This window comes from Carcharhinus amblyrhynchos, unplaced genomic scaffold, assembly GCF_965287045.1.
Source record: "Carcharhinus amblyrhynchos unplaced genomic scaffold, sCarAmb.v2.hapA chromosome_331, whole genome shotgun sequence".
In the NCBI taxonomy this organism is placed as follows: Eukaryota; Metazoa; Chordata; class Chondrichthyes; order Carcharhiniformes; family Carcharhinidae; genus Carcharhinus; species Carcharhinus amblyrhynchos.
Genome location: NW_027650071.1, coordinates 63,578 through 81,287, shown reverse-complemented (window position 1 = coordinate 81,287; position 17,710 = coordinate 63,578). Strand labels below are relative to the sequence as shown.

At 46.7% G+C, this 17,710-nt stretch overlaps 1 protein-coding gene across 4 annotated transcripts in view; it reads left to right on the top strand.

Moving 5' to 3' along the window:
• The window catches only part of mta2 (metastasis associated 1 family, member 2), a 72,241-nt gene that overhangs the window by 26,760 nt on the left and 27,771 nt on the right, over positions 1–17,710 (top strand). For all 4 annotated transcript variants that reach the window (XM_080183561.1, XM_080183560.1, XM_080183558.1 and 1 more), the window contains exons 4-11: positions 6,426–6,543; positions 10,117–10,180; positions 12,114–12,231; positions 12,522–12,624; positions 14,173–14,272; positions 15,182–15,370; positions 16,252–16,326; positions 16,963–17,021. In XM_080183561.1, the coding sequence (XP_080039687.1) occupies positions 6,426–6,543; positions 10,117–10,180; positions 12,114–12,231; positions 12,522–12,624; positions 14,173–14,272; positions 15,182–15,370; positions 16,252–16,326; positions 16,963–17,021 (826 nt within the window). The remainder of the gene's footprint in view (positions 1–6,425; positions 6,544–10,116; positions 10,181–12,113; positions 12,232–12,521; positions 12,625–14,172; positions 14,273–15,181; positions 15,371–16,251; positions 16,327–16,962; positions 17,022–17,710) is intronic.

The following is a 17,710-nucleotide window of genomic DNA, read 5'->3' as shown; positions in this document are numbered from 1 at the left end:
AGTTCTGGGTTCAAACTCCACCCAGCAGACTTCAACACCGAGTTCAGGCTGACACTATCAGTCAGCACGATAGGGACACTGAGCTGTTGGAGCTGCTGCCTTTCAGATGCATGTTAAACTGAAGCCCCATCTGCTCTCTTAGCTGCGTGTAAAAGATCCCATGGCAACTAAACTGATCATCATCGTGGTGCTGTTTGTGTGGAATCTTGCTGTGCGCAAATTCGACTGCTCCATATTCTGTAGTCCAACACTTTGAAAATAAATTGCTGTGTTGGGTGTTGAGTGTTTTGGGTGTCCCAGGTTTGCAAAAGGCGCTGCCTAAAGAGGAGTTAACTGTGGGGAGGGGACAGCGTGTCAGCACAAACACTGCCACGCATGCAGGTGGGGGAAAGAGTTCCCTGTGTAGTGTTAGCGGGATGTGAGGGGTGGTCGATTAGGAGCTGATCAAAGGCTGTCTGAGCCAAAAGGCGTAGCAGCTGTGAATGTGGCGAGTAGCTTACTTTTGGGAGGTGCAGGGGGGGTTGCTCGAAGAGCTGCATGGGGCGCATCGCCCAATCTCTGTGGAGAATTGGTTGCTGCCCCAGGCGGCGTGTTGGAATGTTTAATTGCAGGGGAGCCTGATATTAAAAGGCAGTCTGTTTTGTGGAGTCTCTCTCCGTGGCCTTCCACTCAATGCAGCTCTTTCTTGTGGTTTCTTTCTAGTCATTCCTGAGGGAAAAGCAAAAATACTGGATCCACCCTTTTGATGGCTGTGGAAGTGGGCAGGTGGCAGGCAGTCCAAACAATGTGCTTACAGTCTAGGCTGGCTCTTGTGGCAAACAGATGGCAAGGCAAGTCTCGGTTTGCCTCTGGAAGGTGTGAGGGGGATCCTCTGACAAGTCTGGTGGGTGAGGTTGACACCAGTGTAACGGCAGACACCCCCCCCCGCCCATTGTGCCCCACCCAAAGCACTAGGTAGCAATAAATCCGCTGGTATACTGCTTCTGGCAGCTCTGTCACGATGCTCTCTCCCACACCCAGCTTTCGTTAAGTGTAGGTATCAGGTGACAATGACTCTATACGTAGGCAGTCAGGCTCTCACATCAACCCTCAGTCTAGAGCCAGGTATACTTGTGAAGATCGGCTCACCTGGCCGAGGTGCATCCATGGGAAAGTGTTGCCATTGAAAGTAATATTTCCAGCTGAGATAAGAATTGGATAATTGGTTTTTGTGATATTGGTCAAGGGATAAATATCATCACCAGGATACAGGGAAGAACTCTGCTGTTCCTCAGAGCATCAGCCGAGTCTTCCCTCAGGTCCCCCTGCTATGTCAGTTGGGGCTTCGCAGCGCCAGGGACCCGGAAGGCACAATGGGGTAGCACTGCTGCCTCATGGCACCAGGACCCAAGGTGGCACATGGCACAGTGGTTGGCACCACTGCCTCACAGCACCAGGGACCTGGGTCTGATTCCTGGCTTTGGCCACTATCTGTGTGGAGTTTGCACGTTCTCCCTGTGTCTGCTTGGGTTTCCTCCCACAGTCCGAAAGACATGCTGGTTAGGTGCATTGGCCATGCTAAATTCTCCCCCGGCGTACCCGAACAGGCACCGGAGTGTGGTGACTAGTGGATTTTCACAGCAACTGCATTGCAGTGTTAATGTAAGCCTTACTTGTGACACTAAAAAGTAAACTTTTTTAAAAAGCGCAGCGTAAGGTACAAGCATCAATTAGACCTGCAGGATTGTGATGGATAGATCTTTGTTATGGCAGGGCTGCTACAGAATAAGAAACCAAGATGAGGCAAATGGAGTTGAAGTTAAGATCAGCCAACTAATTGAATGAGAGAGCAGGCTGAAAGGGCAGAGTGGCCTCCTTCTACTTCAGAGTTTGTCCACAGCCGCTCTGACTGAGATCAGTCCATGACCGATGGAATCCCTTTCTAATTTAGGGATTTTCCTTTGGCCACACAGCTATGTGGGAGCTGTACACCAACGCTGAAATGTTATCAGGTTTTTTTTTAAAACATATGTTTGTGTGTAGAGATGTGGACCCATTTGAGACAAAAACCCTGAATGCGAAGCTGGGCGTCTGTCTGAAACTTTGCAGAAAGCCTCAGCTTCTGCTGCGCTGGTGCTTTCTCTCAACTTTATAAAATTAAAATAAAACCCAGTGGATCAAAAAGTTAACACGCTGTCACAGACTTGTGTAGCAGTGCCATTTTTCATGTGTGCGTCTCGCAGTACAGGAAGCTGGAGGTTGTGATGTATGGGGCCTTGTGCTGGTCTGCAGAGAGCGTGCACAGTTTGTGTGTGGGCTGTCTGTGGCCTGAGGCCCAGACTGGGAATCGCAGTGTTTAGCACTAATCTCTGGCTTGTTAGGGGTTAATAGAATGAAGGACTTTTTTTATATATACGTGTATTTGTGGAGACAGAATGGGTGGGGTGAGGGCACAAATCATACAAGGGGTTTCAGGACCACATCAGCAGGGGCTGTTCCTGACTTTGTCTGCCCAATCTGTCAGCTACCGGAGTGTGAAGGGTTAAGGACACATTTGTTGAGAGGTTCCGCCCAGATTAAAACAGGGTTTCCTGATCAAGGTCAGCAGGGGCCTTTTGTTGCTCTGGTGTCCGGGTTTTTTTTATTCCCCTTATAAACGTGTCTGGCACGTTTTCACTAGTGAGCTTTCAGATGTAAGGGTGGGGAGCAAGCGTACATTAACCTTCGTGCATAAAATTTCAAACTCTGTCCCTTAAGCAGCAGCCAATTGCTGCTGATGATCAGATTTGATTGCTGACCCAGTTGATATCCCTCCCTCCCCCCCACCCTCCCTTTGCCAGGTGTACGGTTCGCTGCAGCACGGCATAAGTTGGCACATTGTGGGGGGCAGAGGGAGGGCTTTTGATACCAACCTCACCCAGATTGCACAACCTTTCCTCTGACTCTCCCTCCCCTTCAGGCTCTCAAAGGCAATCATTCCACCACTCACCCATGTGCTATTCTTCCTGCATTTAAAAATAAAATACCATTTTTAAAAAAGCTCGTTCACAGGATATAACATAACATAAGAACATGCTGGCAAGCTCCACATTTAGTCCCCGTCCCTAATTGCCCCTGAAGTTGATGGTTAGCTGCCGTTTTGCGGTCCTGTATGGTGAGCTACTGCTGAGTGTCTGGCCTGTAAAGAGGGCAGCTAAGATTCAGCCAGAGTGCTGTGGGTCTGGACTCTCACGTGGGGCTGAAGGACATGAGTGTACCAGATGTCAATCCAGTCGTTTTATCACCGCCATTACTGATGCTAGCTTTTAAATTCCAGATATATGTAATTAGCTGGAATTACATTCCCCGGCCGCCATGGTGGAATTTGGAGTCATGTCTGCACATTACTAGCACTGTTAACCTACCTGCACCATCAGTGCCTTCTGTTTTGTACCAGTTAGAAATTCCGTTTGGGAAGGGAGAAGAAATACCAGCCTGTCCTAGTGTAAGTAGGGTAGGTCTTGCTGCAGCTGTATAGGGCATTGGTGAGGCCGCAGCTGGAGTACTGTGTGCAGTTTTGGGCGCCGCACCTGCGCAAAGATATTTTGGCCTTGGAGGGAGTGCAGAGGAGGTTTACTAGGCTGATACCGGAGTTGAGGGGATTGAGCTATGAGGAGAGGCTGAATAAACTAGGCTTGTACTCGTTAGAGTTTAGAAGAATGAGGGGAGATCTCATTGAGACGTATAAGATGATGAATGGGATGGATAGGATAGAGGTGGAGAGACTCTTCCCGCTCAAAAAAGACAGTAGGACTAGGGGGCACAGCCTCAAGATAAAGAGGGGGCGGTTTAGAACGGAGTTGAGGAGGAACTTCTTCACTCAAAGGGTGGTGAATCTCTGGAATTCTCTGCCCGTTGAAGTGGTGGAGGCTGCCTCGCTAAATATTTTTAAGACGCAGGTTGATGGGTTTTTGATAAGAGAGGGGATTAAGGGTTATGGGGAGAGGGCGGGAAAGTGGAACTGAGCCACGACAGATCAGCCATGATCTTATTGAATGGCGGGGCAGGCTCGAAGGGCTAGATGGCCTACTCCTGCTCCTATTTCTTATGTTCTTAAGTAGTCACACAACACCAGGTTAAAGTCCAACAGGTTTATTTGCTAGTACAAGCTTTCAGAGCACTGCCCCTTCATCAGGCAGTGCAGGAGAGGGTGAAGGAGCAGTGCTGCAAAAGCTTGTGATTTCAAAGAAACCTGTTGGACTTTAACCTGGTGTTGTGAGACTACTTACTGTGCCTACCACAGTCCAACACTGGCAGGTCCTATTGTGAGCATTTGCAGCGCTATGTTGAGGGGGAACCCCACCTCCTGCCCACAGTTTGGGCAGTGGATCAGGGCTGTGTCAATGGGCTCTGTTTATACAGATTAAGTTTTTTTTTATTAGTGTCACATGTAGGCTTACATTAACACTGGAATTAAGTTACTGTGAAAACTCTTAAGTCGCCACACTGCGGTGCTTGTTCATGTTCACTGAGGGAGAATTTAGCACTGCCAGTGCACCCAACCAGCCCATCTTTCAGACTGTGGGAGGAAGCCCACTCATTCTATGATATTCTATGAAACCTGAGTACCCAGAGGAAACCCACAGAGACACGGGGAGAACATGCAAATTCCACACAAACAGTGACCCAAGCTGGGAATCAAACTTGGGCCCCTGGCGCTGTGAGGCAGCAGTGCTAACTGTGCCACTGTGTTCAGTCTCTGGAATGGGGTTTGAACCGACAACCTCTAACTCAGTGGAGAGAGACAAAGTCCTATCCATTAAGCCATGACACGCTCAAGCAGCAGCTGGGGAAGGAAATCTAAGTTTGTTTATTTATTTATTCGTCGCAAGTAAGGCTAACATTAACTCTGCAATGAAATTACTGTGAAAATCCCCGAGTTGCCACGTTTTGACACCTGTTTGGGTCAGAGTACCTAAGTGGCACGCCTTTCAGAATGCAGGAGGAAACCCACATAGACACGGGGAAAACATGCAGACTCCACACAGACAGTGATCCAAGCCGGGAATTGAACCCAGGTTTCTGGTGCTGTGAAGCAGCAGTGCTAACCACTGTGCCACCATGTCGCCCAAATCTGGGATCTTTCTGCTGGTGGACCTGTATCATGCCACACTAGTCTGTTCCACAATATCACTTAATCAGACAGTGTTGAGAACTTGTGTCCAAAGCTTTCTTAATCCTACATTTGTCATCTATCCACGTATTACACTCAAATTAAGATATTCCTGACAGTGTCCCATCTACTTCTGAGCGGAATTATGTTTTAAATTCAATCACTGTATCCAAAACGGCAGTGCTAACATGTTGATCTTGCAAGTGTAGATTCATGTATTCATGTTGGACATGCAGGTACTATATTCATGATAAATATATTCAGGACATGTGTATTTATATATATTCATGTTGAACCCGAAAACATAGATTCATGTATTTACAGACTGGAAAGGATGGCAAAATGCTTGTCAGGTGTTCTTAAAAGAATGGCATTAGAACGGAAAGTGTATAGATAGATAGATAGCTATCAGGTAAAACTGAACAAGCCGTAGCTCTATCCTATAGCAAAGAGCTAGCCTGATACAGAAATTTAAGGTAATAAGTAGTATTGATAGAGAAGGTATTTCCATTTGTGAGGGAGACCAAAATTAGGAGGCCTCGAAATAAGATCATAAAATCTCTACAGTGCAGAAGGACGCCATTCAGCCCACTGAGCCTGCACTGACAACAATTCCACCCAGGCCCCATGCCTGAAACCCCACATATTTACCCCGCTAATCCTTCTAACCTACGCATCCTAGGGCACTAAGGGACAATTTAGCATGGCCAACCAATCTAACCCACACATCTTCAGTTGGCCAGTAGAAGATAGTCAATAATAAACTCAAAGGAATTCAGGAGAAAATTTGTTACCCTGAAGAGTGGGGAAAATCTTGAACTCAGTCCCACAGGGAGAGGTTCAAAGTTTTAAAGTTGATTTATTAGTGTCATAAGTAGGCTTACCTTAACACTGCATTGAAGTTACTGTGAAAAGCCCTGAGTTGCCGCACTCCAGTGCCTGTTCGGATACATTGAGGGAGAATTTAGCATGGTCAAAGCACCTAACCAGCACTCACTATGGGAGGAAACCGGTGCACCTGGAAGAAACCCACACAGACACAGAGAGAACGTGCAGTCTCCACACAGACAGCGACTCAAGCCAGGAATCAAACCAGAGTTCCTGGTGCTCTGAGCTGAATGGTATTGATACATTTATGGGGAAAACTGGACAAACACATGAAGGAAGAAGAATAAAAGAAGATGTTCATAAGGGAGATGAAGAGGGGGTGGGAGAAAGTGCTTGTGGAGCAGAAACACTAGCACAAATGGCCTATGTCTGTGCTGTGTATGCCCTAATTCTTGTATCTTTTTAGGAGAGTTTGAAGAAGACTCAAAGCAGCCGGCTTTGGTGGATCAGGAACGGCACCAACTTAAACACAGAGAGCTGTTCCTGTCACGTCAGTTTGAGTCGTTGCCTGCCACACACATCAGGTAATTGAGGAGATGGCCGTCGATTGTACCAACCAGGATTGGGCCAAAGTCTCAATCTGTGGCTAATGACGAGTGCATTTTTGTAGCTTTCCTGGTCAGTTATTTGATTTGATTTATTGTCACATGTATTAGTGAAAAGTATTGTTTCTTACGCGCTACACAAAGCGTAAGGAAACGAGAGAGTGCAGAATGTAGTGTTACAGTCATAGCTAGGGTGGAGAGAAAGATCAACTTAATGCGAGGTAGGTCCATTCAAAAGTCTGATGGCAGCAGGGAAGAAGCTGTTTTTGAGGCAGTTGGTATGTGATTCAGACCTTTGTATCTTTTTCCCGACGGAAGAAGGTTGAAGAGAGAATGTCTGGGGTGCGTGGGGTCCTTAATTATGCTGGCGGCTTTGCTGAGTCAGTGGATGGGAGGTTGGTTTGCGTAATGGATTGGGCTACATTCACGACCTTTTGTAGTTCCTTGTGGCCTTGGGCAGAGCAGGAGCCATACCAAGCTGTGATACAACCAGAAAGAATGTTTTCTATGGTGCATCTGCAAAGGTTGATGAGAGTCGTAGCTGACGTGCCAAATTTCCTTAGTCTTCTAAGAAAGTAGAGGCATTGATGGGGCTTTCTTAACTATACTGTCGGCATCGAGTGACCAGGGCAGGTTATTGGTGATCTGGACACCTAAAAACTTGAAACTCTTTACTTTCTACTTTGTCCCCATTGATGTAGACAAGGGCATGTTCTCCTGAAGTCGTTTACAATCTCCTTCGTTTTGTTGACATTGAAGGAGAGATTATTGTTGTCGCACCAGTTCACCAGACCACCTGAAGCAGTTTATTTAACGTTAGTGCTTGAGAGTCATTTCACACATCCACAGTTTGAAACCATTTATTTGTGGCTATGATTACCACTCCATGAACATTTCCAGTCTGATTCGTAAAGAGCCAGAGCTTGCTGGAAGGAATGTCTCTTCCTTCTCAGTAGTCCAGGGTTCCTGTTCCCTATCACTATTCAATAACCCTTTTGGAGAGACCACAAGAAGGACAGACCAGAAATGAACCAATCTGGACACAACTGTGAGATACCCCAATAAAGACGCTTTCTACCTTACTCTGAACCGTATGTTCTCTGAAAACCTAGTCTAACGGAGTAAGTAATTCAGCTCTCAGGCAATGAAACTGCCCTAGCCCTGATTTATATTATGACAAGATCTCCACAACAGCCGGAATCAGGCCCAGTTCTAATCCACGAGTCATTGGGAGAGAAAAAAACCACCTTCTGAGATCTCACCTCGTTCTGCACTTGCATAATGTCCTCTCCAGCTATTCCATTTAAATAATTCTGTTGATATAAACACAATCTAAACTCTTAACTTTATAAATATTAATGATTATACTTTTACTTATATTTTTAGTTGTATAAATTGATCAAATCATGAGTTGAGACTTCTCTAAAGTTGTGTCTAAGTGTTTATAAATTGACAATGAATGTTGCACCTTTTCCAAAGTCCAGCTCTTGTACATGGATAAATGGTATTGTTTGTTAGAGTGGCTCTGTGAATACAAGTCAAGCATCGTTTATTTTAGCTTCATAGCATTTGTCTTAGACTTCAGAAAGTGAAACGCTTAAAAGTCGCTGATAATTTTCTTTCACTTTTGTACTTGTGGGGTATATATGGGCCATGTGCAGAACGCTATCGCTCATCAAACTTGGACAAATCCCTCAACACGTCTCAATCTCCCCACAGTAATTGAGCACCTTAATGTTATCTGCAAACATACAGGTAATTCCCCCCACCCCCAATGCCTGTACTTAAATCATGAACCAAATAGTAAATAGCAGGTCCTAAATGCAAACCTTGTGAGATATCATTTGTAATCCAGTCTCCAAGCAAATCCCCACTCCATCATCAACAACCAATTTCAGCCTGTGACCATTCAGCCAATCTCCATCTACCTCACAGGTTCACCTTGAATTTTGGGTTTTATCTTTTGTGAGTCCAGGTGGGCAATGTCTGATCACACTACTCTCTTCTACTGCTCCACTGGAGACATCTTCAAATCAGCCTAGTAAGATGTGACCTCTCTACCGGATGCTGTGTTGGGTGCGTCTTGTATGTTCTCCTGTATTTAAGTGGTTATATAGTGCAGCTTTAATCAGTCCCTCAAGCACCTTACTGTTAAGCTAATGGGCCTGTGCTTACCAGCCTCTCCCTGATCCCCCTTTTATTCTTTTTGAGCTATGTTAGCCTCCTCATACTCTATAGGAGAGGGCCCTGACTGTAGCGACTTATTAAAGAAATGAACAGGAGGTTTGAACATTACCTGCTGCTTCTCTGAGCTCCCTTGGACGGGTGTCATCTGAGCTAGCAGATTGATCTTATTTACAATTCCACACTCTTTCTAAAATGATATCCTCATCCATTTCAATGACACTTTTACTCTTAGCAGCATTGCTTAGTGTTGTCAGTCAAGTATCATCTTCAAGAATAAAGATTGAAACATGGAAAGATTTCCGGCACAGTGGTTAGCACTGCTGCCTCACGGCACCAAGGACCCGGGTTCGATTCCCATCTTGGGTGACTCTATGCAGAGTCTGTATGTTCTCCCCATGTCTGAATGGGTTTCCTCAGATGCTCCAGTTTCATCCCATATGCCAAAGATGTGTAGGTTAGATGGATTGGCCATGCTAAATTGCCCCTTAGTGCCCATAGTTGGGTGGATTGGCCATGGTAGATTTGCAGGGATAGGGCCTGAGTGGGCCGCTTTTTTGGAGAGTCGGCGCAGACTGGATTGGCCGAATTGCCTCCTTTTGCACTGAAGGGATCCTGTGGCATAGAAAGCAGGCATTTGGCCATTGTATCCCTGCTGGCTGAAATAGACCTAATGTGGAGATGCTGGGGTGGGCACAGTAAGAAGTCGCTCAACATCAGGTTAAAGTCCAACAGGTTTATTTGATAGCAAACGCCAAAAGGTTTGTGGCGTTTTGTAGCTTTTGAAAGCTAGTGGCGTTTGCTACCAAATAAACCTGTTGGACTTTAATCTGGTGTTGTGAGACTTCTTACTGAGATAGACCTATCCAACCTTATCCTGCTTTCCAGCTCTTCATCTGTAGGCTACGGGATCTCAGATGTATATTCAATTTATTTTTAAAACTTTGAAAGCTTCTATCCTTACCACCCTTTCAGGAGGGGTTTCCAGGTACCCAGAAATTCTGAGTGAAAGGATTAGCTCTCCTTAATCTTTCTACCAATTACTTTAAACCAATGTCCCTGGTTATTGACCTCTCTGCAAATGGCAGATGCAAATTATTCATTTAGTATTTCTGGTTTAGCCTGACAGTTCTCTTCTAATCTGTCCTTGCATACCTTTGAATGGATTAACACACTTTATTGAGATTTAAGACTCTGTTGGACTCGAGTGTGATGCCTAATGTGGTTAAATAACCTGCAATGCTGCCGAACAATGTCCAGGCTGATACATGGCAGTGGAATCAGCGAGAGGCAGCACACTCCAGAGAGGGGAGATTGGAGATTTTTGTTGCCAGGCATCTAATTGTGCCATTGTTGTTGTTGTTTCAGGGGGAAGTGCAATGTGGCGTTGCTGAATGAGACCGAGAAGCTTAGCGAGTATCTGGACAGAGAGGTGATTCTCCGCTTCTGGCACGCTCTCGGGGGCTTTAACAGTCATTCTCTGTTACAGACCTAAATAATTAGGGGCAGCACAGTGGTTAGCACTGCAGTCTCTCAGCATCAGGGACCCGGGTTTGATTTCCAGCTTGGGTCACTGTCTGTGCAGAGTTTCCATGTTTCCCTCATGTCTGCATGGGTTTCCTCCAGTTTCCTCCGATAGTCTGAAGGACATGCTAGTTTGGTGTGTTACCCATGCTAAATTCTCCCTCTGTATATCTGAACTGGTGCTCAAGTATTGTGACTTGTGAATTTTCACAGTAACTTCATTGCAGTGTTAATGTAAGCCCATTTGTGACTCTAATAAAGATAATCACTCAAGCACCCACCTCCTGCTGTCATTCCAAGATCTGTGTTTCCCTAAGTTAGGTCACCTGTAATCCCTCACTTCCTCCATTCCACCACGGGGAGCTCTGGCTTTAGCTGTCTGGATTCTGGATTCTCTGCCTCTCTTCGACCTTTAAAAGGCTGCTGCAAAGCTATCCACCTGACCAGGCTTTGGTAGCACGTCCTAATGTCTTAAGTGCCTCGATGTTGAATCTTTGTCATTTACAGCGTGAGATGTTTTCCTCTGTTAAAGTTGCTATACAAATGCAAGGTGATGTTGTAATTGGGTCTGATCTAATGCTGCACTCTCCCTTTTGACTGAGTAGTGTTGTGTAACACTCCTTTGCCTGTTGCCTAATGTAATTCTCCATCATCCTTCTCCAGGTCAGAGTGATCATTATTGCCACTGCATGCATCGGTATGAGGCTTGAAAGGAGCAGTTGCCATGCCATGTTTTATCGTGTCACTTTCTTTCATGACCTCTTAATTCATCACCTCAGGGCTTCACCTTCATATTAATCAACTCTTTAAAACCTCTCCATAGAAAAGTTAGAGCACAAAAGGAGGCCATGCAGCCCATCTTATTCCATGCCAGCCCGAGGACAGCCTTTCTAATCCCACCTTCCTGCACCTGGCCCGTAGCCATGTAGCTTACAGCACTTAAGGTGCAGATCCAGGCACTTTTTAAAAGAGGTTAGGGTCTCTTCCCCCACCACCTAACTCAGGCAGTGAATTTCAGAAACCCACCACCCTCTGTGTAAAAGAGTTCTTCCTCATGTCCCCTCTAGACTTACTGCCACCTATCCTGAATCTATGTCCCCCAGTTCTAGAATTCTCCACCAAGGGAAACAAGTTTATTCTGTCCACTCAACTCCTGCACCCCCCACCCCCATAACTTTCTGCACCTCAATTAAGTCACTCCTCAGCCTTCATTGTTACAAGGAAAATGACCCCAATCTCTCCCCTCATCTACACTTTTCAAGCCCCGGTAACATTCTTGTAAACCACCTCTGCACTCTCTCACCAGAGCAGTTACATCCTTCCTCTAATGTAGTGACCAGAACTGCAAACAATCCTCCAGTTGTGGCCTCACCACTGCTGGTGGGGATGGGAATGCCACTGATGACTGTTGGGAAGGGTAGGGGGAGAACCCTCGATACCTCTAAGTGGAGTGGTGTAAAGGGTTTACTGTTTGTTCTGATCAGGGCGCCCTTTAAAGATGGTGCCCAATCTCTGTGGAACCAGTCTTCTGGGTCTGTAACCCCCCACCCCGCCACAGTTACAGCGTACACCCCACTCACTTTTTAGTCTGAGAGGATCAAGATCTGAGAGAAAACTGGTCTCCACGTACGTCGCAAGTTTGTAATGTTTAGAATCTGTCAAGTTTCTTTGTACTGTTGTGTTGCTTTCACAGTTCAAGTGTAGTTCCAGATTGACACACGCCCACCAGTCGCACTTAATCACAGTGACATGACACGGCATTGTGTGCATGTGGATCTGCCATTCTGTGAGTGCCTTCTGAAGAGCTTGTTTAGCCATCAGTTCATTTTGTGCTTCTGTAGGACTGTTTCTACTACTCGCTGGTGTTCGACCCCTTACAAAAGACGCTGATTGCTGACCAGGGGGAGATTAGAGTTGGGCCTAAGTACCAGGCTGATATCCCGGATAAACTGGCGGAAGGTAACATTACAGCGGGTAGCATGTGGCTGTGCAGCTGTTCCCTTCTGCATTGACTTATTCACAAAAAAAATTGCCCTTTGCTTAATAGCCATTGTGTGGTGTTGGGTATTAGGATCAGTTTGGAGGGGGTGGGGGTTATGCATGCATGCATGTGTGTGAGTGGATGGGGTCTCTTCCTGGCCATGTATGTGAATAGGGTAGGGGTGGTGGGGCTGGGTACTAGAGGAAGAGAATATAAGGGTGGGGTCCTGTCAGAATCTGCCTCATTGTGTAATTCCTTGCTATTGCAGGTGAGTCAGATAACAGGAACCAGCTGAAAATGGAAACAAAGGTGTGGGACCCTGACAATCCGCTGACTGATCGGCAAATCGACCAGTTTCTCGTTGTTGCTCGGTAAGTCCTCAAATTCAAAGAGAGAATTTGCATTTATGCTGTGTCTTTCACCATGCTGAGTATCCAGAGTGCTTTATGGACGACAGTTTCCTGAGTATGGTGCAGGGAATGTCAACCTTGACTGTCTGCACCAATCTCTGGAGCTGGCAAGAAGCATTACCCACTGGGACACAGCTGCTAGACTTCCTGCCTAGAAGTCACATCTGAGACCTGGTGCCTCCATACCGAATTACATGTTGGCAAGGTGGTTAGCCTTGCTGCCTCACAATGCCAGGGACCTGAGTTCGATTCCTGGCTTGGGTCACTGTCTGTGTGGAGTCTGCACATTCTCCCCGTGTCTGTGTGGTTTCTTCCAGGTGCTCTGGTTTCCAAAGGCGTGCTGGTTAGGGTGCATTGGCCATGCTAAATTCTCCCTCAGTGTACCTGAATAGGTGCCAGAGTGTGGCAACTAGGAGTTTTTCACAGTAACTTCATTGCAGTGTTAATGTCAGCCTACTTGCGACGCTAATAAATAAACTTTAAAAACTTTAATCCAGTGAGGAGAGCATAATGAAGAAGGATAGGGAAATAATCAGCATTGCTCCTCTGGGCCACTTTGTTTCATACAGAGGAAGACAGGCTTGAGTTAGGAAAATACAGAAAATGCCGGAAAATGTCAGCAGATCTGACACATCTGTGGAGAGAGAATAGAGGCCATGTTTAGGCTGGAGTTATGTCCTGGAGCTCCCTTCCTAACAGCACCTTGAGTGTGCCTACACCACATGGACTGCAACTGTTCACCACCTTCTCCAGGGCAATTAGAGATGGGCTGGCCAAACCTGCATGGCCCATATCCCTTGAGCTAATTAAAAACCACCTTTCACCACCCGAGGACAACCCAAACCCCTTTATAGTCAAATTTGCAAAACCTTACAATGTAAAAGTATAGCAGCTGGTTTGTGCACAGCAAGATCCCACAAGCACCAGTATGATAATCAGACCCTCTGTGGAGGGATAAATATTCTCCCTAGGACTCTGAAGAGAGCTCCTCTTCAAGATAAAAGTGTTTAAATTTTTTTTGCAGTGTCTCCTGCCAACACAAGATGGCTTCTGATACCCATCCTCGTATGCACACTTGGCCACAAGGCGGCGGGGGGGGGGGGAGGTGCTAGTGAGAAGGGAGGCTTCCAACGCGCCTGGTGAAATAAGGGCCATCATTCCATTAGCCTTCCTGATTACCTGCTGTACCTGTGTGCCAACTTCCTGTGTTTCGTACACAAGTAACCCTGAGTCCCTTTGTGTTGCTATTCGCCCACAGCAAGAGTGACTCCCAGCTCACTGTATCAGGTATCCTAGGTTATCTAAAGAGGGGGAGACAGTTTTTAAACACTATTGGCTGTGGGGCAACATTAACCTGTTCCCCTGACTGCGAATGGTCCATAGTAATTCTCTTGCTGTGGACTGCTGGTTGTATTTGACCGGTTCCAACTATTTGACTAACTTTCCCTTTCTCTTTTTCTCTCTCTCTCTCTCTCTCTCTCTCTCTCTCTCTCTCTCTCTCTCTGACAGAGCGGTGGGAACCTTCGCCCGTGCTTTGGACTGCAGCAGCTCAATCAGGCAGCCGAGTTTACATATGAGTGCAGCTGCAGCATCCAGGGACATCACGCTGGTAATAACCTTGACGCGTCTGCAGGAATCTCAGGATAATGACTATCGGGATGCTTGATGTGCATTTTTTGGGATGGCCTTGGGCTGTCCAATTGTCCACCACCACCTGGCTGCTAAGTCCTGGGCTACCCAAGTTCTGTAAATGGCCAACACCAAATGTCCAGCAGGCTGGAGTCCAGGCACATGCAGTATTGCCAGTTACTCAATCCAGTAGCACCCTCCAGTGTATGATCAATTCAAGCCACAGTGCAGTAATTAAACAGCAGTGCCTTGTTCTCTCACTTGCTACAGTTCTTGGATCACGCTTTGTTCCTATAAGAATTTCACAATGAAGCAATCCAAAAACCGATGACCAGTAAACAGTAAGCATCTGGGCAGCACAGTAGTTAGCATTGCTAACAGCGCCTGGGTTCGACCCCTGGCTCAGGTCATTGTCTGTGTGGAGTCTGTATTCTCCATGAGTCTATGTGGGTTTCCTCCAGGTGCTGCGGTTTCCTCCCACACTCTGAAAGACATGCTGGTTAGGGTGGATTGGCCATGCTAAATTCTCCATCAATGTAATCAAACAGGTGCCAGAGTATGGGCGACTAGGGGAATTTCACAGTAACTTCATTGCGGTGTTAATGTAAGACTTGTTTGTGACTAATAAAAAAAACTTGATCTGCTTGTATTCGGAACCTGAGACCAGTGGTGGAATTTTCCCATCCTGCCTGCCATGGGAATGGTAGTGGGCAGGTGGGGGGACTGACCATGCAAAGGTCCGTTGACCCCAGGCAGCCTTGGGGCAAGCACAACTGGAAAGCCCTCAGTGTCCGATAGCACCTCGTTCAGTTTGATGGGAACGACCTGCTGTGGACTTGTGCGTGCCACTCCTCCACCGTGTGATGTTTTGACTCTGCTTGTATTTCAGTTCCACGCCATGGACACGCTACAGCGTAACTGTTACGACCTCGCCAAAGCCATGTCGACTCTGGTTCCACAGGGGGGGCCTGTCCTGTGTCGGGATGAGATGGAGGAGTGGTCATCGTCGGAAGCCATCCTTTTTGAAGAGGCACTAGAAAAATACGGCAAGGATTTCACAGACATCAGGCAGGACTTTGTGAGTGCCCTCTCCGACCTCGTGGGATTGTGTAGAGTGGGAATGGGGTTGGGGGGGGGAGGGTGGAAGCGGGGAGGTGGTGAACGCACATGGAAACATAGCAGCTGTGGAGCCAACACCTGGGAGGGAGGAAATTAAAAATCTAAAGAAAAAAATGCTGGAAAATCTCAGATGGCAGCATCTGTAAGGAGAGAAAAGAGCTGATGTTTTGTGTTCAGATGACCCTTTAGAGTGGGAATGGGGGGGAGATGCACGCAAACTCAGAATTGGAGTGGAGCAGAGATTTCAGGGTGTTGGGGAGGGTTGTAGACGGAGAGATTTGAGAGAGAGATGAGGGGTTTAAAATTGAGCAATGAGTGAACTAGACTAGGAGTTTGGGTGGTCTCAGGTTTGGGGAGGGTGGCAGGTGGGAAAACCTGGTTGAAGTAAAACTGACTGCTCCACACAGAGTAATTCAGCTGAATGTTGGGAATTCCTGTCTGATTAGCTGAGAAAGGGGGAAAGTCATCCACTTGTCATCCCTTCTCTCAGTGATAACATTGTTTGCTGCTATTTAGTCACTGCGTTTCAGACTAAGTGTATCTGAGATGTTCTGAGAGGTGAAGTAAGGGGCTGCTTGGCACCTCTTTCCCTCTCAAACGCCATCATGCTCGCTGCCTCCATGCTTGCTCGCTCTCTCGTTCTTTCTCTCCCTTGTCTCCACCCCCCCCCCCCCCCCACCCCCACCGGTCACTCGCGTTCTCCCCCCCCTCTTTCTTGCACTTGCGTTCTCCCTGTTCTCTCACATGTCCTATCTTGCTCTCGTACTCGCATTCATGCTCTCCTGACACGACTCCCAATCTTATTTTGTCTTGCTCTCATTGCCTGTCTCCTTGTTTCAGCTACCCTGGAAGTCACTGGCCAGTATAGTCCAGTTTTATTACATGTGGAAGACCACAGATCGATACATCCAGCAGGTGAGATGGAGTTTTCTATCCAGTAACAGTGTACTGCTAACATAGGCCCAGTGAATGGGTTACTACGCTTGCACTGAACGTAACAAACTGCTCTCGTCTGATTCTGCCTTCTATCGTTTAGAACGTAAAACAAGGAGCTGGTGGCTGCTCTGCAATTCAACAAGATCATCTTCTACCTCAGCACCAACTCCTCCCTATGAACTTTAATACCCTTACAACCCAAAGGTCTACTATCTTTTACCTTGAATATACTCAGCAACTGAGTAACTGCTGCTCTCTGGATTATAAAGTTCCCAAAGGTTCAAGCGTGTTTGAGGAAAGACATTTATTCTCATCTCAGCCCTGAATCATAGAATCCCTACAGTGCAGAAGGAGGCCATTCAGCCCATTGAATCTGCACTGACACTCTCACAGAGGCCGCCTATGCTGCCCTATCCCTGTAATCCTGCACATTTCACCATGGCCAGTCCACTCAACCCACACATTTTTGGACACTAAGGGGCAATTTAGCATGGCCAATCCACCTAATCGCCACATCTTTGGATTGTGGGAGGAAACTGGAGCACTCAGAGGAAACCCACACAGACACGGGGAGAACGTACAAACTCTCATTGACTTCCTTTCCTTTTGTTTCAGAAAAGGTTGAAAGTAGCTGAAGCTGACAGCAAGTTGAAGCAGGTCTACATTCCTACTTAGTAAGTGGCATTCTGCTGTCTTCATCTCTACACTGAGACTGTTTGAGCTGGCAATGAATTTAAATAAAGACCATCCCATAGCATCCTTTACAGTCTCTGGAGAAATTCTGAAGGAGGGTCACTGTTGTAACACAGGAACATTTATTAATGTCACAAGTAGGCTTACATTAACACTGCAATGGAGTTACTATTGTCTTTAAGACAGAGATAGGTTCTTGATTAATAAGGGGATCAGGGGTTATGGGGATGAAAGAAATATCAGCCATGATTGAATGGCAGAGCAGACTTGATGGGCTGAGTGGCCTAATTCTGCGCCTATGTCTTACGGTCTTAAAATCACACTCTGGCGCCTGTTCGGGTACACTGAGGGAAAATTTAGCACGGCCAATGCACCCAACCAGCGCACCTTTCGGACTGTGGGAGGAAACCTGCGCACCTGGAGAAAACAGACACGGGGAGAATGTGCAAATTCCACACACACAGTAACCTGAGCAGGGAATCGAACCCGAGTCCATGGCGCTGTGAGGCAGTAGTGTTAACCATTGTGCCATCCTCCAGGCTGTTTGTGCTCAGTAAGCTCCCACACCCTGCAGTGTGATCACAATCCAATCATCAGTCTTAATAACATTGACTGAGGGCTGAATGTTGTCTGTAGAGCAGTAGAGAGAACTCCATCCTACTTTTTTATT